Raw genomic sequence first — 20,910 nt, 5'->3', positions numbered from 1 at the left:
GGGCAACGAAAAAGAATAGGACATAGGTGCTGGCGTTGAAGGGGTTTGCCATCTTGTGTTTTCAGCAGAGTACGGAACAATGAACTGTAGTTCATTCAAAGTGAAACAGGATGTGAAGAAATGGGCTCAGTTGATCTGGAACACCATTGTTCTTTCTTTTCCTTTCTTTTCTTATCATCTACCTTTGGAGGTCACCTTGGTCTGCTCTAAGAATTGAGAGAAGAGGACCAGAAAAAAGTTCTAAATCTTTTCTACTAAAAAAAAAAAAAAAAATGCAGCTGGCACATAACAATGCAAGGAAACAACAAACCACACAGTGTTAGTAAAATGTTATAAAAATGAGAATGAAATCAGGTTAGCAATAGAAGAGACTTCCAAATATTAGGCACTGGGCAAAGAACTGCTAACTTGTGTGACATTGGGCCAGGGTCTTTTCCTCTCTGACCTTCAATTTCCACATCATGAAAATAAGAGCATTAGGTTAGAACAGTATTCTCAAAGGTTTGTGACTTTAAGACACAAAACAGATGAACACAAGGGAAAGGAAGCAAAAATAATTTAAAAACAGGGAGGGGGACAAAACATAAGAGACTCTTAAATATGGAGAACAAACAGAGGGTTACTGGAGGGGGTGTGTGGGGGGGGATGGGCTAAATGGGTAAGGGACACCAAGGAATCTACTCCTGAAATCTTTGTTGCACTATATGCTAACTAATTTGGATGTAAATTAAAAAAAAAAAAAAAAAAAAGAATCGGCGGTTTGTTAATAAACTCAATTTGCTAGCCTAACCCTAAGGGTTTTGACTCAACATTTCCTGCAAGAGGCCCAGGAATCTGCATCCCCTCAGATGGTGAGATGCAGTCCATGCTCTGGGGAACACTGCCTGAAATATCCTGAAAAATCCTGAGTGATCCTACCCAAAAGATGCTCTGAGACCTAGCAGAAGTATTAAATACACATCTTGTGATTTCTTTTCTTCCTGTTTCTTTCTTTTTTTTAAATTTACATTCACATTAGCACATAGTGCAACAATGATTTCAGGAGTAGATTCCTTTTATTTTTTTAAATTTTTTTTTTTAACGTTTATTCATTTCTGAGAGACACAGTGCAAGCAGGGGTGGGGTAGAGAGCTGTCAGCACAGAGCCTGACGCTGGGCTCAAATTCACGACCTCGGCCAAAGTCATCCGCTTAACTGACTGAACCACCCAGGCGCCCCTTTTCAGGAGTAGATTCCTTAATGCCGCTTACCCATTGAGCCCACCCCCCCCCCCAACCCCCATCTTCCTGTTTCTATGTCTGTTTTCCCATCATAGTACATTCACAAATACTTCAGGAGTTATTTCATAAATTGTGTAAGTGAATCTGTGTGCAACTCGTTCTGCAGTGAGGGAAATCAAACTTATGCCTTTATCAGAAACTGTGGCTTAAACACAAGAGTGCATTCGAAGTAAGAAATACAATTCACCTGCCCTCACAGAGCAAAATGAAAAGGTTCCCCCGAATACCATGGCTTACGATTTATGACACGCAGGTAGCATCTGAGAAGTCAAGTGGAGACTATTTCTACTCTCCCACTGAAAACGTGCTTTAGGCGTAATGGTTGTTTACCATGCGTGCGTAGGTGTTAACGGGCATTCCTGCAGCTGCTCTGGGATCCAGGGACCCGCAGGGAAAGAAACAGTCCATGAAGAAGTGGAAGGAGAGCAGGAGGTGAGGCACCCACTCTTGGCTGGCGGTTCAGGCAGAACAGGAACCTGGTGACGCCTCAGTGGAGACACATGTTCCCACACATCCGGATAAGGGGAACACAGCACCTCGGTTTGCGCGCTTTCTTTTGTGCAGCTGCTCTCCCACCTGGCACGCTCAGGCCGATGATATTTGTCCTTAGAGGTAAAAATGGGTGACTTTGCATGACCATTCGGGGCTGACACTCCTTATCCTGTCCAGTGATTTGGATCCAGCCGAAAGGACAACACTCCTTTCTTCAACCGTGAAGTTTTGAGATGCGACCACTTCATGATTCCCTTTACAGAGTTCTCCCACCATCTTTCTCCCTCGGCGTTGAATCTGTTTCAAATTTAAGTTTGCACGAAGTATGAGAGCCTTGATGATTCCATATTTATTAAATGAAGATCAAAGGCCCTCTTTGCTTTTTTTAGTCTTTTACATCTGGGAGGAATGACATAACCCTTCAGATGACAGTCTTTCTTTCCACCAAAGAACGCAGCAGCATGAGAATGCCTTCATTTTCAAGCACTTGCCTCTTTTCTAAGCCGAAATGTTCTCCAAGTCATAAGCATGCTGCCATCACACATGGAATTGCATTCCGTGTTACATTTCAAGAACACCAGGAATATAACACACCATTCTGTACTGCCACCAGATACTGCTTTTTCCCTTTACTTTGCACAAAGCCCTGTGCCCAGTAAGACTGGCTTCAGGGCTTATGAGAAGGTTTAAGTCAAAGATTGTTATCTTCTTACATTGATGTTGTTGAGAGGTGGGCTTTTTGTTGTATTATGTTGTTTCCAACGAAGGATCAGCAACAGATTTAAAATTTGGAATTTAATACAAATTTAAAAGATTACTGTCCCAAATGCACAAAGACCTAAAAGTCAGTAAGAAAAGGACAAAGAGCCCAATAAAAAAGGGAGCAAAATATCCGAGCAGGCATTCACAGAATAGGGAACCCAAATGATCAATAAATGTGAAAGCATACTCAGACTCACCAGTAATCAGGAAAATACAAAAGTAAAGCAACACAATACTATTTCACGCAGATCATAATGGCAAACATTACAAAGCTTCATAATACTACGTGCTGGCCAGGATGTAGAAAAAAGGAAATTTGAGTAAATTGCCAATAAGACTGTTAAGTTGGCAGTAAACATCTCGGAAAACAATTGGCAATAAATGTGAAAATGTGCATAGCCTGTGACTCGGGAGTTTCATTTCTAAGATATATCCTACTTACTGCACTTACCCACAAGGAGATACAGATAGCATTGGTTGTGATAGTAATGATAACTGCTTGTCATAAACTCTGAGCATCAGCTGAATATCCATCAAGCGGATAAGGGAGAAATAAATTGTGGTACTTGTAAATGATGGCATCTATATGGAGTTAAGATAGTTAAGACCTATGTGTATCAATGTGGATATAGAAAATAATGGAAAAAGCAAATTGTAGAACATCAGGTACTGTTTATAATGATACAAATCAATACAATTAAATACTGTATATAGTCAAAGGAAAAAGTCATAAAATAAAGAAATTCTAAATTTCTGATGATAATCGCCTTTGGAGAAGTAGAAAGGGGGTGTGGGATTGAGAGAGGAGTCGCAGGGCACTTCGACTTTGTAAGTGCTGTTTGGATTTTCTTTAGAAGATAAAGCAAACACAACAGAATGTTGATGTTATTTCACTTTTGAGTGGAGGTTACACTGGTTTTTTGTCATGTCATTCTTTGTACTTGTGTGTGTGTGTGTGTGTGTGTGTGTGTTTCCCAAGCAAAACGCAAAACATTAACAGGTAATAAGAGGGGATGTCTGGGGAGAAAACAACTGAAGATACCCATGATCATCCTTTTAAACCGTGAGGGTACTGTGGTGGGGCTGGCCACTCAGCAGAGCTGCAAATGGTGATGTTTACAAAGCATTCCGAGCATTAATTGCAAAGATCGAAATAAAACTACAAGAAGTGAGTGTATTTGCCTCACAGAAAATTTAAAAAACTTGGGGGAAGGTACAAGTTGTAGAAATAAGGCTATACAAATTGGTACATTTCCTATATTTTGTTTTTGAGCACGGGAACGATTCCGACAATCTTTAAGTAGTTTACTAATGAATTTGAAGTTCCTGAAAATTCAAAGTCAACAACCCTCCCGAAAGCTATTCAATATGCCAATTATCTTGCTTTTAGCAACTAGTAATATTAAGTCATTACTTTAAACTTGGCTGAAATATGCACAAATAAAATAGTGCATCCCTTTAGGGCAGTCACATACTCCAACATGTATAGGCAGATGACTTTTATAAATGACTGTGGGTAAAAATGAATTAATGAATAACAAAAAAAAGACAAGGTGCAAGTGTCTGCAGGACAGTAGTGTCTATTGTGATGGAAAGGAGGAGAAATGTAAAAGACAAAAACCAGAATAAACCCTAATAAGTAAATATGATCACCTGTGAGGGTGGAGTAGGTGGCAAAAGAGAACAGGAATAGAAGCAAGACTCTATAGCAAGTGCTTATCCACTTTGTTGTATGGTTTTGACTTTGGAATTATGTAAATGTTTGATCTAAGAAAACGTAAAATTAGATTATTAAAAAAATAAAATCAAATCCCTGAAACAAATGAACCTCTGAATACTGATCAGGGAGGGACTAGGCGTGAGAGGCCCCAGCATGTCTGCCTGCTTGATGCCCTGGCGCCCAAGGGTGACACTCACTGTTGACCTGCCACACCACCACCTCCAGTGTCCTGCAGTCAGGCCTCCCAACCAGGGGAGGGGCCTGGTGAAGAAATACCCTACACCTGGAGTGAGAAGACCCGAACCAGCTACCTGGCATCAGCTTAGTCCTTAATTACGCATTCAGTGGAACAAACATTTAAAGAAAACGAATAGCATGAAAGAGAAACCAAAATGAACAATATATGGTCCAGAAAACAGAGGTAATTATTTAACAAAGAAGACTTCTAGAAAAGTTCTAATTTATAATCTTGTAGAAATAGAAATAGATAGGGGCTCCTGGGTGGCTCAGTAGGTTAAACGACTAACTCTTGATTTTGGCTCAGGTCATAATCTCAAGGTCGTGAGACCAAGCCCCACATCAGGTTCTGCACTGGCTGTGGATCCTGCTTGAGATTCTCTCCCTCTCTCTCTCTCTCTCTCTCTCTCTGCCCCTTGCCCACTCATGCATGCACATGCTCTCTCCCTCTCAAAATATAGAGGGGCACCTGGGTGGCTCAGTCCGTTAAGCATTAGACTCTTGGTTTCAGCTCGGGTAATAATCTCATGGTTTCATGGGTTCAGGCCCATGTGCTATTAGCACAGAGCCTGATTGGGATTCTCTGTTTCCCTCTTTCTCTGACCCTCCCCCACTCGTGCTGTCTCTGTCTCTCTCAAAATAAATAAACTTTAAAAAAGTAAAACAAACACAGGAATAGAATATTATAATCACTAAGCAAGCACAAGATGATACGAAGGAATTATAAAGAGTTGGATGTAACAATGATTATCAAAGACTCACCCAATAGGCAAATATACAGGCACACCTTGGAGATACTGCGGGTTTGGTTCCAGACCACTGCAATAAAGTGAGTATGTCAATAAAGCAAGTCAAATGAATGAATGGATGGAGCTCTATTCTCACATGGTGGGAAGCAGAGATAGCAAGCTCTCTTAAGGGCACTAATCCCATTCAAAGGGCTCCACCTTCATAACCTAATTATTTCCCAAAGTCTTCACCTGCTAATACTAACACATCGGGGGGTTAGGATTTCAACACATGCCTTGGGTGGGTGGGTGGAGAGGGGGACACACTTAGTCCATAACAGTATCTAATGCTGTATAAACTATTCACTCCCCAAGTGTCTTAAAAATCAATTATCTCTAACAGTTTCTGTGCATTAGGAATTCAGTAGTGGTTTGGCTGACAGTTTCATCTGGAGGTGTCTCGCTCTCATGAAGCTAGTCATTGAAGGCTTGGCTGGGGCTGGAGGATCCACTTCTATGGCTGACAAGTTGGTGTTAGAGGTTGGAGGGAGCCTCAGTTCCTCCCCACAGACCTGCTAGAGTGGCCTTATGTCAGGGCAACTGATTCCCGCCCCGCCCCGCCCCGCCCCGCCCCGGGGAGGCAGTATAAGCAAGCAAGGTTTTTATGACAAAGTCTCAGAAATTCCACACGGTCACTTTCACCATATTCTATTGGACACACACACAGACTGGCTCTAATTTAGCGTGAAAGGGACAGTACAAACACACGAAAGCCAGGAGGTGAGGATCAGTGCAGGCTGGCTACCACAAATGCAATATTTCGTGTTGGCAAGAATGGGCAGAAATGTGTGCCCTCATACACTATCACGGATGCACCTCATTTAGAAAATGACTTGATGGTAGACAGGTAAGATTTAAAATGCACGTATCTTTGCATATTTTCTATGTGAAAGAAATATGTGTGATGATTTTTTTTACTGCAGTAGTGTTTGCAACAACAACAAAGGGAAGAACCTAAATATCTGTAAATAAGGGAATAAATAAAGGAATACTGTGGGACAGTTAAAAAGAATGTGGTAGATCTGTGACCACCTGTGGACAGCCTTCTTTGAAGACCTATCGTTAAGAAAACAAGCAGAAAGAAAATACACTTCCGTTTACATAAAAAGAAAAAAACCCCAATACACAAAAGCTGATTTTGTGTGTATGTGCATGCACGAAAACAAAAGTCTCCAGGAAAGCTCTGGAAAAACAAATGTAAACATTTTGGCAGTTGCTTCTGTCAGCGGTGGGGGTGGAGGCAGCACTTTTATTTACCGTCTTGTTTGAATTAACAAAAATGGCTTCAGTAATTGAAACATTAAAATCAGTAAATGACAGACTTTGAGTGACTACTCCAAATGCTCTCACAATAAAGAATATAGGCTTCAGTGATTAGACTTTATTTTGCTCTTCGGAGGCCCTTTCTGGCTTACTTGTAGATTTCTAGTTGCTGCTACAATTGGGTTGACCTCAGAGCAAGTCTTTAGAAAACTAAAAGAAGAGAGCAAGGTCTCAACTTTTGAGTCTGTATTCACTTGTGTTGTGATGAAAGGGAATGGCCGATAGACAGGCATTAAAATACTGCCTCCCCTTAGCCTCTCAGTTTCAAAATACATACAATGTCGCTATGCCTAGCATACAATGCCACTATGATCAAATGAGACACTCGAGTCTTTGGCACTGATTAGACACTAAAAAGGGGACCATTGTTAGTTTAGGTCCGTTCTAAATTTCTTATCAGAAATAAAGCACTGTTTGGGTCCTTATAAAGAGGTGGCTGGAATACATGCTAAGTGGAATAAAACCAATCGCGACTTGTGTTGGTTTATCCTTGTTCTTCCCCCAGGAGTATTTAAGGAAAGAATGCCACCTGAGTCAGAGTTATTAGCTTCTAAGAGTGTATTCACTTGGACTATAAAATCAAAATGCAATTTATTGTTACAGAGGAAAAAATCTTTAAAAATTATTACACAAACACTGAAGCATTCATATCTAGTACAATGTATCATCAAATTACAATAAATTTGTTCTCCAGGAAAGCTGAACTGTAGTTCTCCAGAAAGCTGAACTGATATCATTGGTTCTAGTGTGAATTTTAACAACTCAACTTGAATATTCCCATCGAAGTATCTATTATTTATGAAACACCTACTAAAGCAGCAACTCATTGCTTAGGTCATTTAACTTCTCTGGGTTTGAGTTTCCTCAGTGAAAAGTGAGAAGTCTGGGTTAAATGATCACAAACAACCTTTCCTATCCCCCAAGTCCATGATACACTGTTCTCTTAGCCCTCCTTCAACGTGAGGCACTTCTTTTCCTTGTGAACTGATAAAATTGTGTTTTATCGGCTGTGGCTTCTTGTCTATCTTGAGAATGTGAATTCCAGCACAAGTACTTCTTTAACCTCCCCCCGCCCCCACCACCCAAACCCACTGTCATACAAAGCAGACTGTCTGTAAAATTCATCATGATGGGACTTGACCTGACACCAAAGTAGAAACCCTTTTTAAACAATGAGCAGTGGCAGGAGAGGGCCCATCGACCGGCCCCGGTTTCAAGAAGGTGGTGCAGTTATGCCCTCAGCGCTCTGGCGTGCACTCTGGGCACAGCACGCGGCATACTTCTAAGTGAACAGACCATAAGCGACTGCTGCATAAACCGGGCTCTACTTCCGCGCCAGTACGGAAGGGGCCTGTCCTACTGCAGCCCTTCTTTGCCTTACCGGTTGACGGTCACTTAGCTTTATATACACATCCCTGAGAATTGTTTCGTCCCAAAACTTTTGTACTATTTCCAAAATGTTCTGTGTAGTATCTATTAGTATGTATTGGATACCCTTGGGGTTGAGACTCTCACGGGATACATTTTTAAAAAGTGTGCAACGGGGTACCTGGGTGGCTCAGTCGGTTAAGGGTACAACTCTTGATTTTGGCTCAGGTCAGGATCTCATGGTCAGATCAAGCCCCGTGTCAGGCTCTGCACTGACAGCATGGAGCCTGCTTGGGATTCTCTCTTTCCCTCACTCTCTGCCCCTCTCCATCTCTTTCAAAAATAAATATTTAAAAAAAAAAGGTGCAACTACTTTTCCTCTTCAACATTGCAACTCTATAAAAATCCGACATTTGAACTCTAATCATTTTTCTGCTTAAAGCCACAGTAAAAATTCGAATGTACCTTTTCCACAAATGAGATACATTCAGTTAAGTACTGACATTTTTCTTACCATCTTTACAAAGGTGCTTGCCAACCTCTAGGTTTTCTCACGAAGGTTAAGAGGGTTGGTCCACCTGCTCATCACAATACTCATGTGCCAAAGCAGACACCTCAAGACAGGTAAGAGTCAAGTCTCTTCAACTTTATGTATTTGACCACGACAAGAAGCTAACTCAGGAGGGAGAATTCCATAAAACTTCCTAATATTTAAGACTTACTAATAAATCACTTTAGATAATACAAAAAATTTTTTTGAAATGTAACTTTTTAGCAAGAAACTGATCCTCAACAGTTTGACTACAATTAAAAAGCAAATATAAGACCTTTGTTCAGGATCTTAGTGCATTTTTAATAATGCATATGAATGTCCTACGAGTTGCAGAGTGAGAATCTCTGAGAACGTACTTTTCTTGTAGGAACAGTTGAGAACTCGGGGTGCTGGGTGGCTCAGTCGGTTACGCGCCCGACTTCGGCTCAGGTCATGATCTTGTGGTCTGTAAGTTTGAGCCCTGTATCAGTCTCTGGGCTGACAGCTCAGAGCCTGGAGTCTGCTTTGGATTCTGTGTCTCTCTCTCCTTATGCCCCTCCCCTGCTCGCGCCCTGTCTCTCCCTCTCAAAAATAAATAAACATTAGGGGAAAAAAATTAAAAAAAAAAAAAAAAGATTGAGAACTCGCTTTGTAGAACATTACAAAGATGGTGAGAGCACAAGAGCCTACCCTTCTCACCACTGCCTCCTTCAGCACTATCACCACACTTGCACACAAATGCTTAATAAATTTAATTGGAGAGGTTACATGGAACACACCAAAAACTCTTGAAACAGCATGTACTGCATAATCTAGTTACACAGTTTCAAAGACAAGAACAGATATTTATTCAATGAGGTAGATAGAAATACTCAAAAGTAAACTCCAAAGTAAAGCATATTCTAAAGTGTCTACACATGGATTTATAATGTATCTCTGAATTTATGCAGCCAGTGTTAAATGTTTTCATAACTCTTATCTATCCCAGCAGTTTTCAATGTTTAGCATACTTATTAAAGATTCTTATTTAGTCAAAGTAACCACTAAAATGATACAAAATAATCCATTTTATTTCTTAAATGCCTATGTATTTACAATCATAAAAATGTCCATGCATTATAACTTATGAGATACTATACTTTCACATTTATTAAAAATTAAAAATCTTAGGAAACCTAAGTACTTATGAAGAAATTAATGGCCAATCAAAAAATGTCAAATTACTATTATTAAAGATTATATCATAATCATGAATAGCATTTCATCATGAATACCTTCATTTTACTTTTAAAACTATACTTACAGTTTTTAGATTAAAATCTCATATTGAGGCAATAAGACTTTACTTCAAATTACAGTCACATATGGAAGGGAGCTTTTAATTCAAGGTTTCGTTATGGTCCGTAGTACAAAGATATATTTTCCTGAGGGGCACATGATGGACAGCTAGCCAAAGAAATAGGCTAGCAGAGGGTAGCAAATGGCCAACTAAGCATGCACTGAACCCACAGACTACTTTAGAACACAGTAAATCTTTGATTATTGTCAGCTTTTCTATAATGTTCAGGTTCTCAAAGGTCACTGAATTTTATAATTATCTCCAAACAATTTTCTTCATGGTCATTTAAGCTTTGTCTAAACAGCTGAGTATGTTGCCAAGCAACAACACCATCTCCTCTGCTTAATTCTGCTTCCAAAATAACTTCAGTGGCACCAGAAAAATCATGATAGGAGCGAAGAGTTTTATCTGTTGGAGGAAAAAAAAAAATTAACACTCTGCTTTTGGTAACTTAAAGAATATAAAGAAATAGCTTATATATATTATATGCCTAACATGTAGGTAAAAACCAACCCTTAAAAAATAAATACAATGATTCCTTAGGGAGGGAATGTGTCCTTTGAAACAAAGAAATAATCTTTCTTCATCCATTTATGTTTCACAATAAAAAACATAAGCCTTTCTATCAGAATGAGGTTATACAAGTTTTAATTAAATTTTTTATTTTTTACTGCAGAGTACGAATGACTCTTGGGTATGGAACCCTCAAATAAGTACGATTATTCTTCAGAGTGTTAACTATATACATCGTGATTAATTCTCTAGTCAAATGCTTACCGCCTGACAGTTCTACTTGTGCTGAGTCAGATCGCAATTTCCACTGTATTGTTCCAGTTTGAAAGGTTTGACTACTCGTTCTAATGGAAATGCTATCTACTTTGAAGCCAACTGACCCACACTCAAACTTCCAGGAAATGTAAGCATAAGACGATCCTTCTTTTCGGGCTAAATATACCTACAAAGGAGGAGGGAGAGCAAGAACTGTCAGAAATAATAAAGTAGTGTAGAAAACACATGTAGTCAAAGTCTTACTGTCATAGGGTACTACAATACAGATGCTCTGAACACCTAGTTTTTTCCCACTGAAATTTTTACTGGTAACATTTCTCATCTTGTCAGCAATTTTTCCTACAGCATCTTTTGCTCTGGAAGAAAGAAACTTGGATACAGGTGCCCCGTTAAGTACATTGCTAAGGGGAGCACGCTAACCAAATTTTGGTAAATCTTATTTTTTTTTAAATTAGTAAAGCCCAGCTATTTAATATGAACTTTAGGAGAAGTCCTGCTGAAAATGAAGAATCCTTTTAAATGCAATTATTCTATATCTTCTTTTCTAAGTGTGGATTTTCAGACAAGCTTTTCTAGAGTGAGAAGTCAAGAAAATAACTCAGTCATTGCTAAGTAATGGTTTAAAAGGTAGTATTCATGCTTGCCTCTTCAAATAGTATGCCCCATTCCTGCATTATCAGTGACCCTTACCACTTTAAATGTATACTACTTAAGGCAGCCAAGGTTACTGGCTGCTTTCAGCTCATTTCCTTGCATAGTTTCATCTACATTCTAGAAGATGTGGACATTAACATTGACATCCACAGCCTTGGTCTTTCACAGTAACTCCATTTCAACCAGGCTCAACCCCTGAGAATCTGACTCTTTTTATTTACTTCTTAAAAAAAAATTTTTTTTTTTAAGTTTATTTATTTTGAGAGAGAGATAGACAGCAAGCAGGGGAAGGCCAGAGAGAGAAGGAGAGAGACAGTCCTGAGCCACCCGGGCGCCCCAAGAATCTGACTCTTTAATCACTTATCCCTGATGTTCAAACTCACACAATAATCATGTATTTCTTTGAAGTAAGTCTGGAAAAAAACCCTTTCCTCATTTACACTGCACTTACCATGAATAGTCATGACTTTATGCTCATCTTTCTCCAACTGCCTAATTAATGTTTTTATTTTTTATTTTTTTAATGAAATTTATTGTCAAATTGGTTTCCATACAACACCTAGTGCTCATCCCAAAAAGTGCCCTCTTCAATACCCACCACCCACCCTCCCCTCCCTCCCACCCCCCCATCAACCCTCAGTTTGTTCTCAGTTTTTAAGAGTCTCTTATGCTTTGGCTCTCTCCCACTCTAACCTCTTTTTTTTTTTTTTTCCTTCCCCTCCTCCATGGGTTTCTGTTAAGTTTCTCAGGATCCACATAAGAGTGAAAACATAAGGTATCTGTCTTTCTCTGTATGGCTTATTTCACTTAGCATCACACTCTCCAGTTCCATCCACGTTGCTACAAAGGGCCATAGTTCATTCTTTCTCATTGCCACGTAGTACTCCATTGTGTATATAAACCACAATTTCTTTATCCATTCATCAGTTGATGGACATTTAGGCTCTTTCCATCATTTGGCTATTGTTGAGAGTGTTGCTATAAACATTGGGGTACAAGTGCCCCTATGCATCAGTACTCCTGTATCCCTTGGGTCAATTCCTAGCAGTGCTACTGCTGGGTCATAGGGTGGATCGATTTTTAATTTTTTGAGGAACCTCCACACTGTTTTCCAGAGTGGCTGCACCAGTTTGCATTCCCACCAACAGTGCAAGAGGGTTCCCGTTTCTCCACATCTTCTCCAGCATCTATAGTCTCCTGATTTGTTCTTTTTGGCCACTCTGACTGGCGTGAGGTGACATCTGAGTGTGGTTTTGATTTGTATTTCCCTGATGAGGAGCGACGTTGAGCATCTTTTCACGTGCCTGTTGGCCATCTGGATGTCTTCTTTAGAGAAGTGTCTATTCATGCTAATTAATGTTTTTAAAGGCTCACTTCCTTCCTATCATTTGCATGGTCTAGGATGTAGAGCAACTGGCTCATACATTAAACCTAAACTCCTGGCCATTTACAGGGATTATCTGTAGCTTAATTACTCTTTCAAAGGAGTGGCTAGTAAAGGGGATTATCTGGAAAAGATGAGCCAAACAGTTATTGGAAGAAAGGTGGCTAGAGAAACGAAAAGACCAGGGGAAAATTATCTTAAGACAAATAAATACATTCAAATTTATGTCTCTCTCTCTATATATATACATATATATGTCTCTCTCCCTCTCTCTCTATATATATATACATATATATATTTTATGTCTTAAGTCTTTTTAGAGCTCAGTAGTCTAATAAAAGCTCCCCCTCCCCCTGTCCCACCCTTGCCAAAGTGTGGACGTAAAATATGAAAGATTGATGTTAGGGTAATTTCAAATTTCTAGCTTACCCCCAGAACTTTTTTTTTGCTTTTAATTTTTAATGTTTATTTGTTGTTGAGAGAGTGAGAGAGCATGAGCGGGGGAGGGGCAGAGAGAGACAGGGAGATACAGAATCCGAAGCAGGCTCTAGGCTCTGAGCTGTCAGCGCAGAGCCTGGTGTGGGGCTCAAACCAACAAACTGCGAAATCATGACCTGAGCTGAAGTTGGATGTTTAACGGACTTAGCCACCCAGGTGCCCTGAGATTAGAATTATCTTAATTATACCAAGGGGGTCTGGGCCACAACTTTAACTATCATAAGAAGGTTTTCAATAGCTGTTGAACATGTCTGACAGAACTGCTTGTTCTATAATTTACATTTTTCAGTCCTAAAGGCATCAGCTTTTAAGACCAAAAAAGTTAAAGGACAGGATGGGATTCAACACTGAACTCTTAAATGCTTAAATAAACATTCAAACACATTGTGAAAAAATAAAAGGTCTCCCAGGCTAAAGAAATAGTATATGGAAATAAAAGACTACTGATACTGAAAATTCATGTCACTTTTTTCTCACAATATATTTTCTGTACCATTTTAACCAAGTTATTTTAACTCAGCATTTTTATTTATTTATTTATTTAATTAATTAATTTTAATGTTTATTTATTTCTGAGACAGAGAGAGACAGCGCATTAGTGGGGGAGGGGCAGAGAGAGAGGGAGAGACAAAATCAGAAGCAGGCTCCAGGCTCTGAGCTGGCAGCCTAACATTTCCTCATGAATACCTTCATTTTACTTTTAAAACTATACTTACAGTTTTCCCTTACATTTTACTTTTAAAACTATACTTACAGAGTTTCGACGCAGGGCTCGAACTCACAAACTGTGACATCATGACCTGAGCCGAAGTCGGTCGCTCAACCGACTGAGCCACCCAGGCACCCCTAACTCAGCGTTTTTAGAGGTAGAAGTTACCAAGCATATGCTCAGTTTGATCATTTGAAATATGCCAAAACAGTAAGATTTATATAAACACCCAACCGTAGTCCTTTCTGTGTAATAGCAACAAAACCAGTACTTATAATTTATTTAGGAGAAAAAAATATTTTATAAGCTCTCAAATATTCAATTGTTTTATCTAGATGAAAAAACAAACCATTTTTTTTGTAACTACTGGTTGCTCCTAACTTCTTGAGTGTTATCTTAGACAAATTTTTGGATGTTGGTTTTTTAATGCATAGATATCACTTGTTGTGGGCAAGTTCTACATGCTTGGTCTTGCAATTTCAGGGACTACTAAGAGCCACCTCACTTTTGCAATAGGGACAGTAAAATCAGAAGTCATGGAGTTTTTCTTCCACAGACCCGAAATCTACACAGCACCCCACCCCTCCCTCCGGTGACCTATCCCTGTCCCTTTCTGGCAACTGTAAGGCACACACAGAACAGGCAGATTACAACCTGTGGGTGAGAACAAGACCAGTCTGTCTGTGGCTGGAAAGTCTAAGCTTTGCCCCTAACAATGTACACAATGTAAACTTGTCCTTTGGATTATGGCTGTAACCACTATTTTCAAGACTGAGAACAATTTGCATGTCAGCTTCTTTATGCTTTATGTATTTCACATCCTAGATCTTCACTTAAAGGGTGCCTGATTACTACATGCCAGGCTGTTTTGTCCACTGTTATGGTTTTCTGGAGGTTTGTGCTGCACTGTTGAAGCTGTTCTTCACTATACTCTTAAAATGATTCTTCTGTTTTGCCTGTTAAGATGAACTCTAATTAAGTTTACTGTGCAGCACTCTATAGTTAGTCATGACTACAGATACCTAACAGAACAGCTATATTTCAAGAGATTTTAATTTAATACTTATAGACTGGTTGGTATTGCTCATTAATCTTATTTTGGTTATTCCATTTTATCACTGAAATCAAACGTGAATCGGTCAGTCCCCACTGCATTTAGTATCTTTCTATACTCTGCCTATTTCTCCTACCGGCAGCCTCTGAATTACCTCCGATCACTAGTGTGATCTTGTCCTTCCTTTGTCTGAAGTCTCTCGTGGTTTCCTGTTACATAACTGCAAGGTAATCAAAGTCCTTGGAACTTGACCCCTGTTTACCTCTCTAGTCTCATTTCCCACCATTCTCCTCCATATTCCCTACTACTTTCCCCTGAATATACCAGACGTTTCTCACCTCAGTGTTTTTGCACATGCTCTATCTCATGCTCCCTTCCACATCCTGTCTCCACACTGAGAAACTCGTCCACTGCCTCCTTCTCTAAAAGCCTATTCAGATATTAGTTCTTCTGCAAGGTCATCTCTGACTCAAGAAGGGAGAGTGGCTCTTCCTTCTGTCTTCTCTCCCTTGGAGTCATATACAGACCCATATTCTTCTACCACTCATCTCACCAATCTAAACAGCTGGTCCATGTCTTTTTCCTTCACTAGTCTAAGCTCACCTTGATGCTTGACTCTTAATTTAACATTACATCATGTCCAAGCACATCATATCACATCCAAGCACAATGTCTGACAATGCACACTTACTGAATGACTAATGACTAATGCCATACCCCAAAAAGTGCTAAAATGACTCTACTGACAAAAACAATACTTTGCAAAAATTCAAAGTACTTAAAAACATGCAAGGGGCAATCCAAATGAAGATAGATTATTTTTGATACCCTACACAGTTTGAGGGTGGTACAGAATTTATGCCACATACATTCAAAAATTCTTTCTTGCATCCAGCCATCTTTACTAAACATTTCTCAGGCACTATGCTAGACAGATGCATACTGAGAGGACAATGGAGTAGAAAGACAAAGTCTTTTCTATGAGAATGTTTACAATCTGGTAGGATAGAGACAAATAATCTATTATATTTGTTGAATAAATGTCAAGAAGGAGGGGTACATGGTACAGTGAATAAATAAAGGGAGAAATGAATCCAGCTAGCTGGGACTGGAGGGAGTGAGGCTTACATCAAGCTCGAAGGAAAGGAATAAGTGAATCTAACAAAAAGGAAAGTAAAAGAAGTCCTGTGGAGAGGTGAGAAGGGCAATGCAATGCAATGCAATGCATTGCTCTGCAATGCAGAGCAAGGGGGTACCATGGAGCAAGGCGAGGCCAAGAAGGCAGAGGCCAGACTCAGAAGAGACTTGAGTTGTTTCCTGCCTTAAGAGCACTCAGTAACGACTGGGGTTTGGAAAATGCTTTTCTGCCTTACGCCATGGAAAACAACTATGAAGGGACCAGAGCAGATGCAGAAAGACTAGTTAGGAAGCTATTAACACTTTTATCAAGGTGTTGTCACCTGCCTCCTAAAAGGCATACTGGTTTTCTTGATTCAGCTTTTTATATTTCTTCCAAATTAGACATCACTGAACAATGTATTTGCTAAGTAGTAGAATTTAGTAAGTCTCTGTGTTCCTGGGAGACTAGCTCTTTGAGAGGGTAAGAATCTGTTCTAAATATCTGAGAGCAGGCTGCATGTGCTGTCATGATTCCAGGCTGGAGGTTACTGAGGAAGGTGTGGTGGGAAATAGGTAGGTTTCTTCTTCTATTTAGCGGACCTAGAGAATCCCTAATTGGGAACATGCTAGTACAAAACTAAAAATATTGACTTATTTCTAGGTGGAAAATTCAATGTTTCAATGGCAATATATTACTTCTGAGTTATTAGACTCTTTAGGGGTAATTAAGATTCAACTATTTTTCTTCATTTGGTATTAAATATTATAACTGGACAAAGATTCATTCAACTTTTAAAAAGTGATACCCCTTGTAAAGGTAAATCAAGGCATAAACTTTAATTGAGTAGGAGCCTTTTTTTAATGGCCTCTACATCTCATTTACATTATTTAAATCTTACTCATACAATATACCCTCTGGGCACAATGGTCTATTTAGAGAACTCAAAACATGCCATGTAATCTATGCTTTTCCCCTACTGTTCCCTTGCTTTATGAACACCTACTCATCCTTCAGCGTCCAGCTCAAATGTCTCCTGCTCTACAGAGCTGTCCCCAACTCCCACAGCCAGAGCTAATTACTCCCTCCTTGGTGTTTCCATAGCAATGTGTTGATATCCTTATTATAGCACTCTGCATCCTGGGTAAGATGGCTGTTTGTGCTTCAGCTTTCCCTGTTAGATTGTGAGGGCAGAAACCGTATCTTTATCTTTTTATCCATGGAGCCAAGAACAATGCCTGACATAACAGGCATTCAGTAAATGTTTGCTGATGAACAAATGAGTGAATAAGACAGAATCGACCTGCTTTTCATCACATCACATCTTCTGCAGCATGTCATTGTTTTTTTTTCCATTAATTTTCTCCATTAACACTGATGGTTAGGAAAAAGGCATACTTTTTCTTTAGTTCCGCAATGACAGCTTAGTCCTTGGATAAATAACATGTCTATCCTATCCTGCTTTCTGTTCAGAAGAACTTTCAGGCTAAGGATAGTCTTCCAGAGAAGTTTACCCTTCCTCATTAACTGTATAATCAATTATAGATATACAGATCTTAAAATTCAAATTTTCACCTTTCAACATATTTTTTATGTTCTTCTTTAACCCAAGAGGAATAATTTATACAATTTTATTAACGTTGGCAAGTGATTCTTAGTTTAATATAAAAAGATCACCAAAACAAGCACCAAGGTAAATTTTACAACAAAAACTTATGACTGGAAAAAAACCCAAAAAAAGCAGGGATCTTACCCTTACGTCTTCTGCACTCTAATGCCTAGTACGGTGACAAGCACATTGTAGATGCTCCTATACACTAGCAGCTGCTAACCTGTGACTCGCTCTTTAAATCTAGCCAATGTGTCCTGAAAATGAGCAACTTCCCTTCCCAAACATCCTGGCAAGTTAACTTTAAAAGCTCCCTCTAAGTTCACTAATTCCTATGAAAATCTATCAATAATATGGTTCGATCTGCTGAGGTCATGTGAATAGTTTTGAGTTTATTTTTGGTGTGTGTCTAAGTGGTAGGACACTTTAAAAGCAAAGCTTCTTACTATTAACTGGGAACATGTGAAAACAATGTGCAAGCTGGTATAAGTGAAATACTATAGTCCAGCATCCATTTCTTTCTTTTTCAGGACACAAAGAAGAAATAGCCAGTATTACTGTTCAGTCATCCACATTCTTATGAAATGAAAGCATGTTAAATGCTTAGCTCTTGGGACTTTGGGTTAAATGTGCATTTAGTAGGCAATCAACAAGTATCTGTGAAAGGATTAAATAACAGTGTATTTTATATATTCATGCAAAAAACCAGTCACAAGTTGGTCATATATGTGATTCTTTTTCCTCATGAATGAATTAAATTCAGCCTCTTTGATGAAAATGGATGCTTCCTTGATATAAATGCACAACTGTCTTATGGACTTTTGATTAAACGTTGGGAGCAGGATTTTGTTTTACAGGTTTAAGGATTACTAAAAGTACTTTTGATATATCAGTTTTCACATTATACACAACTGAAAAATGAAGCCAATCTATGTTTGTTTAAAAACAATGACAAAGTTTTCAAACAGCTTCATGCAGGAAATTACCATGTTCCAGTCTGTTTCAACTTTTCTGAATATGGATTCCATTTTCCACACACCATTCTCCCATCCAGAAATGGTTTGATTATTATTTGAAACTCGGACGTAACGATCTTTCACAATATTATAACAAAGGTGGAGCTGTTTGGAAATCTTCTCATTTTCAGACGGAATGAGCAGGGTTTCTTTTCTCTTAAAAAGAAAGCGGAATTAGTTTTTCAACATAATGGAAGACTATATATGAAGAACTGCTACATCCAGTGGTTAAGAGATTCCTTCAACTTGAAAATGAAGAGTTGGTACCATTAAAAAATTTGGAAAACATTTTATAGGTTAAATATGATTAGTATGATGTGGATATAGCTCCAAAAATTACTAAACAGAAAATGAGAAGTATAAACCATAGCTCTGATTTATATTGTTGTGATTTATGTTCAACCTAAATTCATTACTTTTGTTCATTTCTACCACCAACATCTCCAAACTGTATTCCTTCAGTTGTCTCCTAAAGTTGACTCCCAGCTATCAACTCTTACCTTTCCTATCCAAGCTCCACATAGTAATGAAAGTGATTTTCTAGAAATGTAAATTGGGATATGTCACTTTCTTGCTTAGCTCACTCCAATGACTTCCCACTGTACTTAAACTCCAAACCTTTACCAAGGCTAACAGGGCTCTAAATGATCCATTCCCTGCTTACTTCTCAAACCAATCTCATGGTAGTCTTCCATTAGCTCCTCAAAAAGGTCCAGCTAGTTCCTGCCTCAGGGTCTTGACATGCTGTTCCTGCTATCTGGAATGTTGTTTTCCTACTCTCCATATACTTGATTCTTTCTCTTCTTTCAGGCCTCAACTTAAAGCCATTTCATCACTGTCCTTTCTTGATACTCTAAGGTAGGAGAGTGCCTGGGATACATAGCTTGAAACAAACTTCTTACATGTGTGAAGCCCATGTTTTACCTTAAAATTCCAGGAAAAATTTGCATCCTAGCCCCGAAATAAATCCATGTTTATTGTAATGAAAATCAATCCCTAGAAATCTGAAATCACTGAGTGAATCTAAAGTTTGAGAAAGAGGATACATTTATCCCACATCTTTAAAAAATTTGTTTTTTAATATTTATTTTTGAGAGACAGTGTGAGCAGGGGAGGGGGCAGAGAGAGAGAGAAAGACACAGAATCTGTGTCTCCAGGCTCTGAGCAGTCAGCACAGAGCCCGACGTGGGGCTCGAACTCACAAGCTGTGAGATCATGACCTGAGCCAAAGTCAGACGCTCAACCGACTGAGCCACTCAGGCGCCCCTATCCCACATCTTTATATGCCACTAAAACACTGGTCCCTGTCCTTTAGACATGGGCATAGTAGCATCTGGGCCAGACAATTAATTCTTTGTAGTAAGGGCTGCCCAGTACATTGCAGGTTGTTTAGCAGCAGCCCAGGCCTCTGTCCATTTGATGGCAGTGGCACCCCTCCGCCCAAATGTGACAACCAAAAATGTCTCCAAACATTGCCAAATATCCCCTGGAAGGCAAAATCAACCACCACTGAGAACCAGTGCTCTAGTCTGTGTCAATGTCTTGCCACAGTATTTGCTAATCAACCAAAATAGTAGGCAATGCTTTCTTGTTAAACATTGGGTACTAGGTATTAAACAATATGAAAACTTCAAATGCATAACAATCAATAAGCAAAATATAAAACATCTTAGAAACAAAAAGAGAAAAAATAATGTTTGTGTGTGTATATATCACTGTTGGAATTATTAAGCAGTAATATAAAATGTAGAAAAACAGAATTTCCTAGTAGAACCTATGAATATCACTGTTAAAAAGGTTTAAAAAAAAAAGCAGCTTATTTTTAGAAACTGATTTATAATTACGGATTATAATTTCAAAACAAGCATATAACAAAACTCCCCAATTCTTTTCTTCTTTATCAAAAATATTTTAGGGTGCTGACATAAACCCAATGGAAATAAAATTCAAAAGTAGCATTATCTACTACTTAACAAAGGATAACTAATTACCAAAGAGAAAAGAAAAATATTTATGCTACTGAACGTAATTGTGTATGCAACTGAGTAATCTAGATTCAGAATAACATTAATATTTCATAAAATCTTTTAACTCTAAGATTAAGATAAAATTTTCTTTCTGGAAATGATATCACCAATGTTTCCTTCTTTTTCCAAATGATTTCAAGGTAGAGTTCCATTATTTTTTAGGACCAACATTTTTCAATTAACTTTTAAAATGAACATCTACTTCTAAAGAG

General features: G+C 38.8%; 1 protein-coding gene across 4 annotated transcripts in view; it reads right to left on the bottom strand.

Moving 5' to 3' along the window:
* Positions 1–9,239: 9,239 nt before the first annotated feature.
* NGLY1 (N-glycanase 1) overlaps positions 9,240–20,910 on the bottom strand; it is a 65,478-nt gene continuing 53,807 nt past the window's right edge. For 2 of the 4 annotated variants that reach the window (XM_058729714.1, XM_058729711.1), the window contains 3 exons: positions 18,642–18,827; positions 10,619–10,796; positions 9,240–10,249 (listed from right to left, as the gene is read on the bottom strand). In XM_058729714.1, coding sequence (XP_058585697.1) covers positions 10,074–10,249; positions 10,619–10,796; positions 18,642–18,827 — 540 coding nt within the window. In that variant the 3' untranslated portion in view covers positions 9,240–10,073. The remainder of the gene's footprint in view (positions 10,250–10,618; positions 10,797–18,641; positions 18,828–20,910) is intronic. The other 2 variants (XM_058729715.1, XM_058729712.1) reach the window with 2 other exon arrangements.

This window comes from Neofelis nebulosa, chromosome 5 (assembly GCF_028018385.1).
Source record: "Neofelis nebulosa isolate mNeoNeb1 chromosome 5, mNeoNeb1.pri, whole genome shotgun sequence".
In the NCBI taxonomy this organism is placed as follows: domain Eukaryota; kingdom Metazoa; phylum Chordata; class Mammalia; order Carnivora; family Felidae; genus Neofelis; species Neofelis nebulosa.
The sequence above is the reverse complement of the archived record's forward strand: the minus strand, read 5'-3'. Positions and strand labels throughout refer to the sequence as shown.